At 40.3% G+C, this 16,608-nt stretch overlaps 1 protein-coding gene across 1 annotated transcript; it reads right to left on the bottom strand.

The window, feature by feature from the left end:
* Nucleotides 1-577: 577 nt before the first annotated feature.
* Nucleotides 578-14,630, bottom strand: LOC144208720 (envoplakin-like). The gene is made up of 22 exons (XM_077734710.1): nt 14,464-14,630; nt 11,595-11,694; nt 11,363-11,517; nt 10,454-10,580; nt 10,246-10,374; nt 9,762-9,803; nt 9,524-9,685; nt 9,081-9,188; nt 8,907-9,002; nt 8,735-8,845; nt 7,847-7,993; nt 6,929-7,083; nt 6,726-6,823; nt 6,488-6,660; nt 6,028-6,200; nt 5,798-5,936; nt 5,528-5,721; nt 5,093-5,243; nt 4,937-5,020; nt 4,732-4,866; nt 4,555-4,647; nt 578-4,413 (listed from the first exon to the last, which is right to left on the bottom strand). The coding sequence occupies exons 1-22, from the start codon at nt 14,502-14,504 to the stop codon at nt 913-915; spliced, it is 6,114 nt and encodes a 2,037-aa protein (XP_077590836.1). The 5' UTR covers nt 14,505-14,630; the 3' UTR covers nt 578-912.
* Between the last annotated feature and the right edge of the window lie 1,978 nt (nt 14,631-16,608).

The raw sequence follows: 16,608 nt of genomic DNA, 5'->3' as shown, positions 1-16,608 counted from the left end.
CTATGTTTCCAAAAAAATGCACCCACACACCTGCTCTACAGTTTGACCTTGTAAATCTTAAGACTTTGCATGAGTCGTATCTAATCTGTATCCTTAATCCATTCTGCAAAGCGTCTGCCTGACTTCTGTTTTTGAGCATTGGGTATTAGTTCATTAAGTAGAGCCTTTTTGCTGTGAGATGTACTTTGTAATACATTGTTTACACACAGACACTACAACCAAATCCGCAAATACGTTCAAACTATCACACATTAAATTTAGTAAACTGATGTCACTTACTACTGGTGACCTAAATTAGAGAAAAATGTAATGTGTGTATGTATATTTTACTTATATATAACTTGCACTGAAATATTCTGTCTGTGATGACAAATAATTGTTTCATTTTATATCTAAAAATAGATTGTTTTCAGTTTATCAGTTGTATCAATACATTTCGTAGATTGATTTCATGATGAGCTAGTGTCGCAAATTGTATTTGGGAAGTGCAATATCAATAAACTCTCACCCTTAGTTTAAATGATGTGTCTGTCTCAGTTCCATCAAAGCGTGCTGAAATTGACAAAAAAAGCATAAATAATGAATATTGCATTTATTATTAAGTATAGTTCATATACAGTATGATTCACATTCATGCAATATACGGGAAGTCCTTGGGTTACAAATGAGTGCCTGAGGACTCCCTGGACATGCAAATATTTTAATAATGGAAATACTCATATAAAAAAAAAACTTCTGTAAAAAGCATTTAAAGAGTGTGTATTTTTACAGTCAACCCCCCCTCAATCATATTTAGCTCCAGAGTCGTGTTAACAATATCAGTGTGTTAAGGTCATCTTTGTGTTAGTAATACCATGAACCCTGTAGCACCAGTAGCTTTCTCAAACATTTTACTCCTCTTAAACTCACAACTTAGATTCTGTTGTCAGCAGAAAAAAAGCGGAAGTTGGGATATGATGTAGAATCGGTTTCACCACTCGAAGCTGCAGGGAGGAGCAATAGTCCTGTGCTTTTGTCAATCTTACACTTATCCATCGCCTCCTTATATGACATTTTCTCTTTGCTGATTGGGTCGAACAGAATTTTGGGGTAGGTGGCCTCATTCTGCAGCTCTTCGGCCATTTTGTCATCAATTATGTTGGTTGCTTTGGCTTCTTGGAGACTGAGTCGACCTGCTTTGGTTGGATCGACCAACCCTCCGGTCAGGTATTGCGCCTCAATATACCACCTGGCGTTTTCGTGGGGTATGTACCCTTTTTGTGCTGCTATTCCCGCAGAGAGACGCTCTTTGGTTAAAGGATCTTCAATCCCGGTGAAGGCTTTCTGCGCGTTCAGAAGCTTATACATGTGACCGTTGTCAATGAGGCCATGTTCAGCTGCTTTATGGACTGATAGTTTGTCTTTCTTGGTGAGATCGACAATCCCGCCAGAGGCCGCTTGTGCTTCCAGCAGTTTCAGAGCTGTTTCGGCGTCGATGATTTTACGGGTTAAGGCGCTTCTCACCGACATGCGGCTCTCTGTTGTGGTGTCATAAATACCAGAGATGGGGAATTGCTCGTCGGCTAAAGCAAAGAGGTTGCTAACGCTGTCACTGTAACTGTTGAGACGGCTCGGGGGGGACAAGATTGGGGGGGACAAGATCGGAGGTGGCGTGGAGTTAAAGGGAGAACTTGGGATAGATTTGAAAGGGGATTTGGGACTTGTTAATGGGGGTACAAAAGGTTTTCTAGTTTCCCCCGCCACCAGAAGAGCAAATTCAGAAATGGGCATTTTGCGGTTTTTGTACAACATTACATCGTATTGGGTAAGGCGTCCATCTCTCAGGGCGTCTTTGACAGCGTACTGCCTGCCACTCTTCTGATCTTGCAGGATTGTTGAATCCCCATCTGGACCGGTGGATGTGATTTCTTCCCAATCGCACTCCAATTCGGACAGATTTATGTACTGGGTTCGGTCTATCAGGCCTTTTAGATAGGCGTCGTAGGGGGACAGGTTATTACCAGTTTCGGGATCTAAGATGGTGACTCTCGTGGTGAGGTTTGTCTCTCTGGTATGAGTTTCAGCCTGATCCTCCTTCCTGACGTTTTCCCTCAACTCCATGATGAGAACTTCCTTTTGGTGGTGTTTCTCTTTTTCATGAAGGATCTCGTTCTCTAGGCGTTGGACTTCAGAAGATGCCTTAAGACTCCTGTGCTTAGCTATCTGAGTTCTCTCGCTCATCAGCTTGGATTGTTGCTGGAAGTTGATGCTGATGTTCTGCCTTTCAATCTCCAGCAGTCGAAGCTGTTTCAGAAGGTCTTCTTTCTCAACCTGGAGGTCATTTTTGGTGACGACTAGAGTCGTCTCCTCTCGAGAGATAACAGAAACGGACGTTTCCAAATGGCTAATTTTAACTCTAATACTCTGAAGGTTGTCTTCTTTGTCACGTCTCATATTCCTCTCCTGTGCAACGAGTTCCCTCAAATGCTCCCTCTCGGCCTCAACTGCCGGGTCTTTCTCCACATGCACAACTTCTCTGTAAACAATCTTTTCTGTTTTCTTTTCTTTTTCCAATATTTCCAGCTTCATCCTCAGGCTGCTGATTTCTCTCTGTATGCGAATCAGTAAGTTTGCTTCTCTTTCCATTTCAGTACGAATATCGACCATGAGTTTCTCTAGTTTTGGATCCCTCTCCACTTTCAGGATTTCTTCAATGACAATCTTTTCCGCAACAGGTTTCGGAGAAGTCTCGAGTTCATGAATTTGAGCTTTGATTTGTCGCAGTTCTGATTCAATCTGGATCTTTTTCTGGCGTTCGTCCATCTGAGCCACAGTGGTCTCCTTTTCTTGAATCAGGGCTCTGAGCTGTCTTACTTCAATTTCAAGCTTCCGCCTGCCTTTGACTTCTTCATCTAGAGCCATGTTTAATCTCTCGTGTTCCAAAATCTGCTGGGGGTCCTTCTGAAGACGCAGAACTTCCTGTACTATGGTCTTCTCCTCTGGCTTCTGCCGTTCAAGAATAATGTATTGATTCTGAAGGTCAAAGAGACATTCCTCCACATTGCGACGTTGTTGAGTCTCTTCTCTAACAGTCCTCCGGAGTCTATTAACCTCCTTTTCCAGCAGTGGGTCAGTCTCATATTTGATAACCTCTTTATTGACAAGTTTGGTCTCCACTTTGGATTTTTCAGCTTTCAGTTCATCTCTTTCTTTACGTAGATGCAACAGCAGCTCCAAAGTGGTGTCATAGTTGACCTTAAGACGTGAAACTTGGTTGCCCAGCCTCTGTAACTCCCGAATGACCTCTGGACTTTTCTCTTCTTTGATAACCTCTTGGGTCACTTCTTTGTACTCAACTTTGGGCTTTTGAGTTCGCAGAGTGCTCAGCGTGGTCATCAAAACCTCAGTTTCTTTCTCTAAAATGGTGCGTCTTCGTCCACATTCCAACAGTTCTTTATTCAGGCGTTGCAGTTCCCTTTCGGTTTCTGGATCTACTCTAAAAATCTCACTGATCACCTCTTTGACCTCAAATTTAGGACGCATGTTCTCCACTTCACCGTACTTTAGCTGTAGCGTGGTCAGGTCTTTCAACAAAATAACGTTTTCGTCCTTCTCTTCCCCCAGAGCCATGCGTAGTTTATTGGCCTCACTCACTAGTTCCGGATCTTGTTGTACTTTCTTCACTACTTTGCTAACAATTTTTGGTTCAATGGTGGGAATAATCCTCTCCAGCATGTTTATCTGACTACGAATGCTGAAAATGTTCTCAGTGAGTGATAGACAGTGTGCTTCTTCTGCTGCAATTTCATTCTTGAATGTGAAAACAGATTTTAACATTTCGGGATCCTTATTGAGCCTCACCACTTCCTTCTTTACAACTTTCTCAACGATTTTTTGTTTCTGTTGAGACAAGAGAGTAAACTCTTTTTGCACAAGGATGGTTTCTGACTCCCTCGTTTGTAGCTCCAATCGTAGTTTCTGTATCTCATTGCGGATCTTTGCCATTTCTTTTTCCAACTGTGGGTCTCTTTCATATTCTGTAACTACTTTGGTTAAAAGTTTAGGTTCGATTCCAGCAAGCTGCTTTTCCACAATAAGTATTTTCTCATTCAAAATATCTATTTCCGAACGGCTTCTTAATTTCTTTTGTCCTTCATCATGGATCCTGTTTTTCAGAGACATGAAATCTGCTTCCAATTTGGGGTCACGGTAATACTGCACCACCTCCTTCTCCTCAAACCTCTCTACTCCTCTCCTGCTTTTCAAAGCCAGGTATCTCTGTCTATATGTTTCCAAGTCATTTTCAGAATGTAAACGACGGGACTTTTCCTCGTCCAGTTGTTTTTTCATTGTCGCAGCCTCTTCCGAATCCTTCATCTGGCTTTGTTGTTGCATTTGGTGATTGACAACAACACAGGTGGCTTTTTCTTCATTCTAGTCGTGGACAAAATAAAAGAAAGGTCACTACATTGGAGTCCTAAATGCATGTGAGATCGCAAAATGCCTGATAGAAAACAGGTAAGTCATCAGTTATCCAGAAGATGAGAATGAATAATGTCAAGTCTCAAGATTTACCCTGAGAATGATGTTCTTAGAGGTGGCCATCTGGTTGAGAAGCTGTTCGTTCCCCCCAGACACCTCGGCGTAAAGGTTCAGTAAATCTTTTTCCTGTTCAAAAACATCCCAGCTTTAGAAAAGACGAAACGTGGCAAAGGCTCATTTGTGATGGGATAACTGCTTGCTATGTTATACCTTCTTCTGAACCGCCTGAGCCATCGTTGCAGTTTGCCGATTTTTCAGAAGGGATTCTTCATTGGCGTCGTCATCATCTTCATCATCGTCTTCATTCAAAATGCTGCGGTATGTGTTTGCTTTCAACTCGTAATCCTGAAATAACATTTTTATAGAAGGATCCCGCATATTGTGCAAATTCCAAACACCAAAAAGGCCAACTTACGTTTAAAGTTCCTTGGAGTTCCTGGGAAACATCTTGGATCTTGCGCACATCATCTGACTTTTTGCTAATGTCCTCCATCACTTTCTAATAATGAGAAGACAAGTATAAAAGAAAGGTAGGTTCATAATCATTTGAAAAGACAAAAATTGAACTCACCTTCTGAGCGTTGTATTTGGCAGTCATCTCAGCTGTGTTGTCAGTCGGTTGAATTTTGTAATTTGGTAAATTGACCAAAAAGAAATCCAGTGACTGAGCAGCATTCTGGAAGTCTTGGTTTTTATTACTGGCTTCCTGGATGAGGGTAGACCTACAGTAAATGAGTAGAAAATACTCAAATCATTGACAGTAGTTTAAGTTAGCATGGATACTATATAAATGATAGCAGCACTGTGAAATAAAACCTAACAATTCATTGTAGGTTGAATTTTCTACTTGTCCAGTTAGAAAGCTTGCACATTTGATTGCACCGGTATTTAAACTTGCATCTTGAGTAAAATCAGGCCTTAAGAACATCCATTCCTAACTTCCAAATGTCAATACGTCACATATGATTTTGTAATACCAACTTGTGTTTATATATGTAGCACTCACCTATCCTGTAACTGATTGCTGACATTGGTGTAGCGGTTTTTCAGGTGTTTTACTTCACTCTCCTGGCGGCGAATATCAGGGCAATATACATTGAAATTCTGTTGCAGAGTACTGCATGCTTGCTCAGTCAGGTCCAAGTCTTTGCCTAATATGTTCAACTCATCCTTGTTTGAGGAAACTTCTTGACGCATGTCCTGTTTGATGATATGAATATACAGCACCAAGTGTTAGCCAAAAATGAAAAGTGATGAATGTTGAAGTTTTCCACACCTGCAGCAGACGGCTGCGACTCATCAGTGCATTTGCTTGGTTGGGAATGACACCGTCTTTCGCAAGCTTCTGTTCGAAGCCAGACACCAGGCCGTCTACCTTCTGCATCTGCCTCTCCAAGAACATCGAGGCCGTAGATCTGAGTGAAAAACGTCAGAGGAACAAACTATGACCAAAAAGATATGAAAAGGAGAAAAAGAAGTTGAATAGCTTCATGTTGCTCCTCATACTTTTTCTCGTAAAGTTCAATAAGGTTGTAGATGTCATTCATTTTGGTGTTGGCAGAGCTGAGTTTGAGGATTACGCCATTGGCTCCAACTGGTTGCTTGGCCAAAATGGTGTCCATATCCCTTTGGATGGCAGCTTTCTCTGACTCAAGCTTCCTTGCCGTCAGTGCCAAGTTCTAAAATGTAATAATATTACAGCGTGTTAATATTAGTGTCCTGATATTGGGTGACAAACATATCAGGGTCTAGCCAATCCATAGTCAGCTGGGATATGTCTAAACACAAGCAATCCTCAACCGAGCCATTAATTTTTAGCTACTTGGAGTGCCATTGTACTCCAGTGTAGCTACACTAGGTATTTTCTCTTTTTAGATCATTACATTTGCATTGTAAAATGCCAGTCTTCAAATTCATCTCAACTCTTAAATTAAAATTTGTTATCAAAGTCAATTGTAACAAGAACCTTAAGATCCTCCAGCCGGTTTTCCAGGTCTAGTGCTGGGTTGCGGTTATCCAGAGGAGCTCTCAATCTTTTCTGGATGTCCGTTTTGCAAAGATCCAGATTGTTGTGAAGCTCATCTATTTGTCTGCCCAACAGTGAGGCTTTTGGGTCCTCTTTCACTCTTTGCACAGAGGCTAGGAAGTCATAACAAGCAATCTGTTAATATTAATAGGACATTATGGATTTTTTTTTCCCTCACCTGCACGCTGAGGGCCATCCACCTCCACGACTGGGCTCTTCAGTGACTTCATTATGGCTGATCTCTGATCCTTTAGGTTTAACAGCTTTTTCTCAAAACTGCAAGTAAAAAGACATTTTCCCTGTGAATCCTGTGAATGATCATCTCATAGCAATCAAAAGCAGAATGAAAAAACTTGAACGTTGATGTTTGTCAACAGGTACCTGTTTACTTTCTCCAGAGCCTCGGGGTCAGGCGGTGGCACCATGAAACATGCTCCTGGCAGCCTTTTGCTTCTCTTGCTGCTATCCTCCAAGTCCCACTTTTCCTTATCATAGATTGACTTTAGTGTGAGTTCATCACCACGCCGCACAGCTCCCTAAGGAAGAAGTGCAGGGGTGTCACACTCTGTATAGTTCCCACATTAATGCCAACTAGATTGTATGTGGGTCGGACCAGTTTATTTGCGGCCCAAAAAGTAAACTTACTGACAGCCATTGACGTCTAGAACCATCAATGGCAGTAATAGATGAACATCCACAGCCAGTTAAATAGAATTAGACATCCATCATTGTCAATGGCAGGCAATGAGTTAACTTTACATCACTTCTGTTTTTTTCCACTTCCATTTTAGGGTACTTGCAGGTCATTTTCGGTAAATTTTGGATAATTCCTTATTGGTTTTAAGGGACTTTACGGGTCTTATTGGTTCCTGTTGATTTTGGGGCATTTTCAGGTTACTCCCTGTATGTTTTGAGGGATTTTAAGGTTCCTAATCAACTCATTGGCTGCCATTGACGACGCTGGTTTGACGGCAGGGGGTAAATGAACAAATGTGATGGCATACAGGATATTGAGAAATGTGCAATAGTGCACGCACATCTCTCAAACAACCCAGCAGACCGGATTAGTCCCCCTAGTGACCCACTTCCGGACCACAAGCCGCACATTTGACACCACTGATGTAGAGGATTTAACAGGATTGGTGTGTAAAGTTTGGTTAGTATTAAAAGCCTATTTATACATGGTCATTTTGTATTAAAAAAGCCTCACTATACATGGTCATTTTTTATTTAAAAAGCCTTACTATACAAAGTGAACGGCGTTTCCTTATTTTGTCGTCACGGTGAACGTTTACTCACATTTTCATCATCCCAGTCGCACAGAGCCACGACTTTAGTGGGTTTGGTGGGATTGCTCCGACGTTGCTTCAGAGGCGCTACGTTCCGGCTGAGCTCTCTGAGGGCCGCCAGGCGCTGCTCGTTCCTTTTCACCGCCGGCTCATCTCCCTTCAAGGAAGAATTTACACATCACTTATAGACAACACTTGAAAAATCCTCGCATAACTCAAGCTTGTTTGGTGACACTCATTGTAAATCTGGCGCCTGAACAAAAATAAAGCCGCCTGCTTTAGGCTTGACTAAAAGGGGAAATCCAGGGTAAACCTGTTTACTGAAAAATACATCTCTGCAAACTCATTGGACTTTTCATGAAGGAACTTTAAATTAGTGTTCCAGCCTGCTTTCCAATAACCTTTAAGAAAGTAGACTGACAATTTTGAATTTGAATAATTACTACTAACAACGCTGCATTACCATTAGTGTCGCACCTAAACCATTTTTTCTGCTCCCGATAGCAATTTCGGCTGTTTGGTATCGAGCAATGTCCATACTGTACTAATACCACAATAAAAAATAATAAAAATTAAAAAATATATATATATACACATATATATGCTTTTTCCATTTAATACAAAATTACTGCACGCTGTCTAGCATTGATTATTGATCATTGAATGGATTGGTCATGTACTAGTCATAAACTAAGAGGGAGAAATAACTAGTGATAAACTTATAGAAATTCAGAGTAGAAAACAGGGTCACTCAAAGCCAACCATTCCAATTGAAATGAATTTCACATCTATCACTGTGAATGGGACTGAATGAGTTTAAGGGCAAACCATAAAAGCAAACTCGTTTTCTTATGGCCCCTTATTAAAATTCATTAGTAGCAATAGAAGCCTACAATACCTGAAGTTCCAATAATCCCTCTGATTTGCTCTTGCCAGTAAATAAACTGGGGTCCATATTGTGAGTGAGTCTGTCCAGGGACTCGGCCAAGGTCTCTGCATCCAGCTGGAACTGTAAAAAGGTTTTATTGATTAGAAGAAGTCACAAACATGTAACAGACAACATTCCTTACCTTCTTGTACTCTTCAACGTTGTCCAGGTGGACTTCCTGCGCAAGACACAGGTTGAGGAAGGACTGCCATCCACTCTGCACTGTGTCTTTATGTGCCTGTTGATATTCGCAGTTATTTGTGTGAAAAATTTAGATAATTGCGCCATGTGGAGGAGTTTCTTTAACGTAACAGACCATTATTGCTGCGTTGCCAGGATGTCTTTTGTCTACCAAACGGTCTCCTTCTTCCAGGAGCTGGTTGACTTCACTCTCATGGGAGAGCAGACCATTGCTTTTGAATTTCTGCAATCAAAAAAATTTAAAAAAATGAAAAGACCAAACTCATTATGCCGTGCTCATAGACAGGAGTTCATTAAGTCACTAGTTTGACGTGTTTAGCAAACTGACAAGATAAAAGGACAAATTGAACTGGGGCTCACCTGTGAAAGTTTAAAAAAACTTGGTATATATAACCAGAAAAACAGTGGAATGGTGATGAACAAGTTTATGTAGTTGTCTTTGAGATTCTGAGTTTGTATCGTGGCCATTGTCGGCACTAAATCTAAAGAGAAGGCCAACTACATTCCTCTCCTCCCCATTTTAACATCTCAATTTCATATCAGGGTGTCACGGCTGACCTCATACTCCATACGGACGCTTGGGGGGTCAGCCATGCGATCACTCCAGTCTCTTTGCAGAATCCTGTCCTGCTGCTGGGACAGGTAGTCGAGCTCTTTCCTGCAGCTTTGCATGTATTCGTAGAGAGAGGCCAGGTGGTTGCGCCTCTTGATGGAACTCTCCTGCAAAGACATGGAATAAAAAATAATCCGGAAAAGACCTCCGACAGAAAGATTGTAAAGGAATCACATCACTCACCAACAGTTGATCATATTTGTCCTTAAGCATTGCATATTGACCCTGTTGGAAAATAAGTCCATTTTTCAATAAAATCTATAGATATAACCTTTTGTAATGAAAATAAAATAGGCCTCAATTTTTCAAATGCTTTATCACAGCGACAAAGATAAACGTCTATTTCATTTAGCTGCAAATACTTCTGGTTCAGTGCTTTTGTTGGCGCTAAATGCCCAATACATTTTGACTTGGAGGCCCTAATTTGCCACTACTAATATTACATGAAGTCAAAAGTATGAGATCTTAACAGTAAAAACCACTAGTCAGTATTAGTGGATAATTAAATAGCTGTATATTTGGGAAAAATATATAGGCTATTCGGTTTACACTGGATAGTTTTAGGTTGCAGGTCAGTCTAATGTTGCAAACTCGAAAACAGGTCAACAGGAGTAAACAATTCCTCAGATAAAGAGAAATATTTGAATATGGTCATATAGTTAGTTACCTGTGAAGATGTGCTGGGCTTCAACTGGTCAATGTAGGCCTCGATTTCTTTATGCAGAATGTTGTGAGCCGCTATTTGTTTTTCAACATCAGAAAGACTCTGACCGTATCCGTCAGTGTCTAAACGTCTCTGGAAGATCGCATTGGGAATTGTGACTTTTCTCCACAAAGTCATGGGTTGGTTTTGGATTTAGAGTTTGTCAACAGACCTGTTTTTCCTCCAACGCGGGACCCCAATCGATCCTCGATACGACGGGAACCAAGTCTTGCACTTGGTCGTACACTTCTCTATAGGTAGCGCAGTCCTTCACCCAGCGGTCATGAAGATTCCTTACACTGAAAATCACAATCGGTTTTGGTCATTTTCAATGGAAATTCAAGGAATGACTCATTATACTTGAAAACAAAGGCAGTTAATTCAATTTAATATTCAATATGAAATAAAAAAAACGGCCACACAACTGAAAGCATACGAACCCATCGGTTTATGGACAATCATAAGTTATTTTTTAGTATATTTTGTTGTATTCAACTGAAACTACAAAGGAATCACATTGAATGTTTTAGAAGTATCATATAGGAACATCTTTTAAGGTTAATATCATTATGATCAATTTTTGAGTACATTACAAATTTATTTATATTCCAATTTGTACATTACAATTTTTTTATCCATCTGAGCTTTGAGCTTCTGTGTATAAATGAATAAATGTTTCCATAGTAAAAATGTGGTTAAGTAAAGTGACTTTTTTTTGCAAAGTAGGTCCTGCCTCGAGTCCAGTCTTGACGCAACTCTTAAATGTCCAAATTCCAGACCCTTATAGAAGATTTAGGCCACATTCCTTTTCATTCTTAATCTCTCCAATTGAGTAATGCAGCACAAGTAACCTTCTATCTAAACTGAATCAGGCCAAACCATTTTGTATTCTGGGCAATAATGCATCATTAAATAACGATTAAATCATTTGCCCTTTGGACTTGGACAGAAGAAGAATGGAAATGGGCGTTGTGGTGTACGGAATGTGGAAGTGATGATTTATCTCGACGCGAGCGTGCACGAGGTGTGTCCACCAAGCATGCGTATTCACCACTTCCAAAGAACTCTAGACTTAACTCACTCTCGATCTATTTCATTGGCCTGGGGGTGCTTCAGGCGCTTGGCCTTGTCCACGTCCATGAAGAGGTCCTTCAGCAAGCCCTCGGCTTCCGCCAGTTTGTCCGAATTCTCTTTCTGGTGGATCAGTTTTTGGTTCCTGGCCTCACGCTGGGCATCCTGCACACCAACTGACTTTAATGCCTTGAAGTTTCTTTATATTCTAGGATGTGGAGGGCAAACTGAGACTTTCTTACCACATCTAGGAGGTCTTCTGCACTTAGGATGTCCTTCTCCACTAGATCCGCATTCTTCTGCATGCGAGCAATCAGCAGGGTCAGGTCGTTGGCCTGGCTCCTGTGGAGAAGACAACATATAGACAATGATTAGAACATTATAATCCGAATTAACAGAAAAAAAATCTGTGCCATTGACTATGATAGACTTTGAATCATCCTGCTGTGAAGTGAGGCTGTCACTAGTGGACGTCCAATCATTTTGAAGTGGGAGGCTGGCAGTGAATGAATGTTGGCCTCGTGTCATCAATAGCAAACAATGAATGGAAATGAAAAAAAAGGAAAGTATAGTTGTGATGCGCTTCCGTGTATTTGAAGGAATACTCTTTAAATTGACTTGTTGGCAATTAGTGCAAAATATATTTGTGCTTGAAGGTACTAATTATAGCCGTATATAACAGCATCTGGTTAAACCCGTCTGTTCGGTTTCATATTTTGAGGCCCTCAAGAAAGAAAGAGCAGTTGGGTAAAATTATTATTATTTTTTTAGGAATGTATATCAAATCATTGGCAGCCATTGACTAGCGATAGTAGTTTAGTCGTAATAAACTCATTTAAATTCACAGCAGAAGAAGTGATGGGACAATTATCGCCCTAAATGAGTTAAAAGAGCGTCTTGCATCACTTCACGAAGTCCATCTCCAATGAGATCTGGCCAATGATCGCAAGACACCACAATTCCTTATCAGCATGTCGGCGCCAAGGTGGTGACCTGTTGGTACGCTTGGCATATTTGCTTTATCCTTCCTTCTTCACCTCTGTGACATAAAAAAACAACTATGTGTCGTGACACACCCGCATCCGAATGGGGTGGGTGGCGGGGAGTGAGTCTTCACTCACATCGGCTGCCAGAATGTTGTCAGGCAGAAATGTACATGAATGGCAACATTCATGTGCAGTAATCTGTTAAGACCAAGAGTCGGTCTGAGGCATGAGTCAACTAGCTAATTAGGTAGCATAGTAGTATACATATACTATTGTGGAAGAGATGGGGGATATATATACCACTTATTTGTACCACTTATCCCTACAAAGGTTGCGGGGGTGCTGGAGCCTATCCCAGCTGACTCCGGGACACTGTGAATTGGTCACCAACCAATCAAAAGGCGCACTGAGATGATTAACGTCCTTACATTCATACCTTGGAAGAATTTAGTTTTTATAGTATACAAATTATTTTGAATGGATGGATGAAAAAAAACAAGACTTTCATTCTTAAAAATTCAAAAATGAAAAACAAAAAGTTTCACAATACCAATATATTGAGTAAACAATTTGATTAGAGAACTAATTAAACTTGGAAGCAAGCTTATGTGCCACTTGAGTGTTTAAGAAATAAACTTCCTTGATCCATTTTTAATCAATTGATAATTATGTTAAAACTTCAAGAAGAATGTCAACAATGAAGGATCACAATTCCTGACTCATAATAGCTGGTGTGTTCCCTTTTTATTGCTTCTCAACTCTTATCTGAGATGCAAAAGTCCAACATGTGTGCAACTTTTTTATCATGACAACTACAGCCATGGCAAAATGAATGGACGGTTAATCATCCAACATCGGAGACCCCGACACTCCCATGGCCCCTCTTGTCACAATTATACGAGTTGAACGCCACACCTGTTTTACTTAAGCACCTCAGAGCTGAGTGACAGGACATGTTGAGAAAGTGGAGATAAACAATGTGCACGTTTCACAACTACCGCCTATCATACTTAGCACATACTACAAAGCCTCCAAACTTGTGCTCTTGGCCTATGAAATAGGATTTTAATGCAGCTTCATGATTCATGTTCAAAGTAAACATTCCTTATTCACTCAGCTCTTGGTTTTACAGTTTACCAGGGGTGGGCAGAGTAGCTGCATACATTTTGCAATTTTTCATTTGGTTTATTCTCACTTTGGGCAAAATTCCCCTGACATCTCTACCATATGATTTTGGGCAGATAGAGCAAGTAAATTTACCAAATGCGGGATAAAATAAAGTTGTAATCTAATCTAAATTCCAAAAGTATGGATTTGAACTTGCGTCCTCATAACTGCGGGCCGAATGTGGATGCTATACACTTGTCTCTCATATTTTTTGTTAATTCACCTGTACCTGGGCCTAAAATATGTTTTTTTTCTTTAAGATATAATTACCCAAAAAACTGTTATAAAACTGATGGCTATTTCGTCTGTTGTTCTCCAGTTTACTAAAAAAGACTTAATATATTATAATATATATTATATATTACATTTATAGTTTGTTTCTCATGAAATAATGTTTGTTTGGTCTACATTTTATGATATGAATTGCAATTAGTGTATTTACGATATATATACAACCATTTAAATTGCAGGAGTGGCACCAATATTTAATATTTGTGCTTTTGCTGCCACTCCTCGCACTTCAAAAAAGATTGAACATGTGGTCCCATTAATGACAACCAAATTTCTTGAATACCTTCTTAATTGTTAATAAATAATCTAGTAATGTATATCACATCTTTTACAAGCAAATGTAGTAATCCTTTCTGTTATTGTTTTATTTTGAACGTATCCATCTGTTTAAAAACACAAAATCAAAATGTACCAACCCCTTGTTATAAAAAGAATGATGTTATGCACCATTATTTTATCCAAAGTGGTTTGTTGACATTATTGATGACACACTTACAATAAACACATGAGATCATTCATTCATGAGGCCCAACAACTGCCGATTCATTCCAACGCTGGACGTTGTATTACCACAGAACGGCAAATACACGCAGCCGAATACATGACAGGTTAGACCTGTGAGAAAGCCGACACACACTCACAGGTACATTCCCACACCGCAACTCACCTGCTGATCTTCACGGGGCTGCTTTCCTGATTCTTGGACATGACGGCAAGCTGTTCAGGCCCACTTTTGTAACCGGAGAGCCAATGTTTTTCGCCGTACTCCTGCTCTTTTCCTCTCACTCCGTCCGTGTCTCTGACGGCGTCTTCCCTCAGTTAAGGTGCGTCTTTTGGCTCCGCCCAGGCCGGCAGGTTTTGCACCAATAAACGTTGTCAGCAGCAAGGGGCAGACCGGGTAGACCTGTTCCAAGCTCCTGTACCTGTCACATACAGTAATTCCCACTTTAGGGATTCTTTTTTTAAAGTGTACTTATTCTAGGTTACTTATTCTGAACAATTTAAAAGTTGTGGAGCATGGCACAAATATGGGAAACTTCGTTAAAAACACAGAAAAACTGTTAACCCTTTTTAGGGTGAGTGACTTTTTTCATGTAAAAGAAATTAGCCTTTTCTCCGGGCTTGTGTGGGTTTTCTACGGGTAATTTGGTTTTCTCCCACATCCCAAAAACATGCAAAATAGGCTTCTTGATCACTCTAAATTGCCCCGAGGCAAAAATGGTTGTCCTTCTCATTGTGGCCTGTGATTGGCAGGCCACCGATTTAGGTTGTAGTTAGCTGGGATAAGCTCCAGCACCCCCCGTAACCTTTGTGAGGATAAGCGGTACAGAAAATGATTGAATGAATGAAAATAAATTAGCATCATAAATACTGTCTGCACGCACCGGTGGATAAGTGGTTAGCGCATCGGCCTCACCGTTCTGGGGTCTTGGGTTCAAATCTGTGTGGAGTTTTTGCATGTACTGTGTGGGTTTTCTCTGGGTCCAAAGACATGCCTGGTAGCCTGGTTGGACACTCTAAATTGCCCTTAGGTATGAGTGCGTATTGTTGTCCGTCTCCTTCTGATTGGCTGGCCACCAATCAGGTTGTCCGCTAGGATAGGCTCCAGCACCCCCTGCGACCCTTATGAGGAGAAAGAGGTTCAAAAAAGGAATGGATGAAAGACCTGGTGTCCACATAAAGACATTTTGATTCATTTTGGCAACAATATAAAGTTTGGTACAAAAAGTATGGCCTAAATCCGAACGCCATTTGTCAAAACTGCATAATAATACTTGTTTTATGGTAGAACATTATTTTGTATGTTTTTTTTATGAACAAATAAAATAATACATTAATAAAATGACCAGAAAAAAATAGTTTAAAATGAGAGATTTGAAAGGATTTTAACTTTCTATTAAAAAAGTGACATCATTTGTGAAATGACACTTAGAATTGTGTCATACGCATTCATTTTTATTTATTACAATCATCATGTCATGATTACAACAGAATTTTATTGACTTTATTTAGCTCTGGATATATGTTGCATATTATAAATATATATTGATAATATTTCCCTACTGACCGCATTTAGCTTGATGACAAATTTAAAAAAATGAAAAATCTTAGCCTTAGACAGAGGCGCCCTCAAACGACTATAAATACTACGTCAAAGTGATGAAAGATTTCCAAAGATGTTGGCTTGCAAGTTCCAGGCACGCACACAAATGCTGTGGAATGCCGTCCAACCAGTAACTTGGCAGCTGAATACACGGATTACTATCAGCAATTATGACATGATAGTTCCATACCCTTTAGTACGTTTAGTGTTTTATTCCTAGTGACGAGGATTAAAGAGGAAATATTTCATACTCTTTAATAGACCTCATTATTCCCACAAATTCTGCTGTGGAATTTCATAGCCAGTCGTCCCAGATTAAATGAATTGGACGTCTGTCATTGTCAATAACAGGCAATGACTTAAAATTTATGATATTTAAAAAAAAGTCTTATTTAGGGCTGTAATCAGTGTATATTGCACCCCCTACGACCCTTGTACAGAAATTGAAAGAAAAATGTATCAATGCCACTGTGTGGCATACTTCATGCCTCGTTGGAAGGGGGTCGAACACGCCGCTCTGGCTCATGCTTACTGTAGGTGTGGCTCAAGCACACCCATGCAACAAGCTCTCTAAAACCAACACCTTCATACCTTCCTCATAGAGGGAGGAACAGAATAAAAGGAAAGTGCACACCCACTGTCAAACTTGGCTGACCTCAAGACATTTGAAGACCGATTTGTCAATAACTCGTGAAAGTATCAAATATA

The sequence above is a fragment of the Stigmatopora nigra genome, chromosome 15 (genome assembly GCF_051989575.1).
Source record: "Stigmatopora nigra isolate UIUO_SnigA chromosome 15, RoL_Snig_1.1, whole genome shotgun sequence".
Classification (NCBI taxonomy): Eukaryota; Metazoa; Chordata; class Actinopteri; order Syngnathiformes; family Syngnathidae; genus Stigmatopora; species Stigmatopora nigra.
This window is presented reverse-complemented; position numbering and strand designations above follow the sequence as displayed.

Coding starts and splice junctions, on each gene's coding strand:
- LOC144208720 (XM_077734710.1), bottom strand. CDS start 14,504: ATGTCCAAGAATCAGGAAAGCAGCCCCGTGAAGATCAGCAG. Junction 6,824..6,928: donor GCTCTGGAGAAAGTAAACAG/GTACCTGTTGAC, acceptor TTTTACTTGCAG/TTTTGAGAAAAAGCTGTTAA. Junction 4,648..4,731: donor CTCAGGCGGTTCAGAAGAAG/GTATAACATAGC, acceptor GTTTTTGAACAG/GAAAAAGATTTACTGAACCT.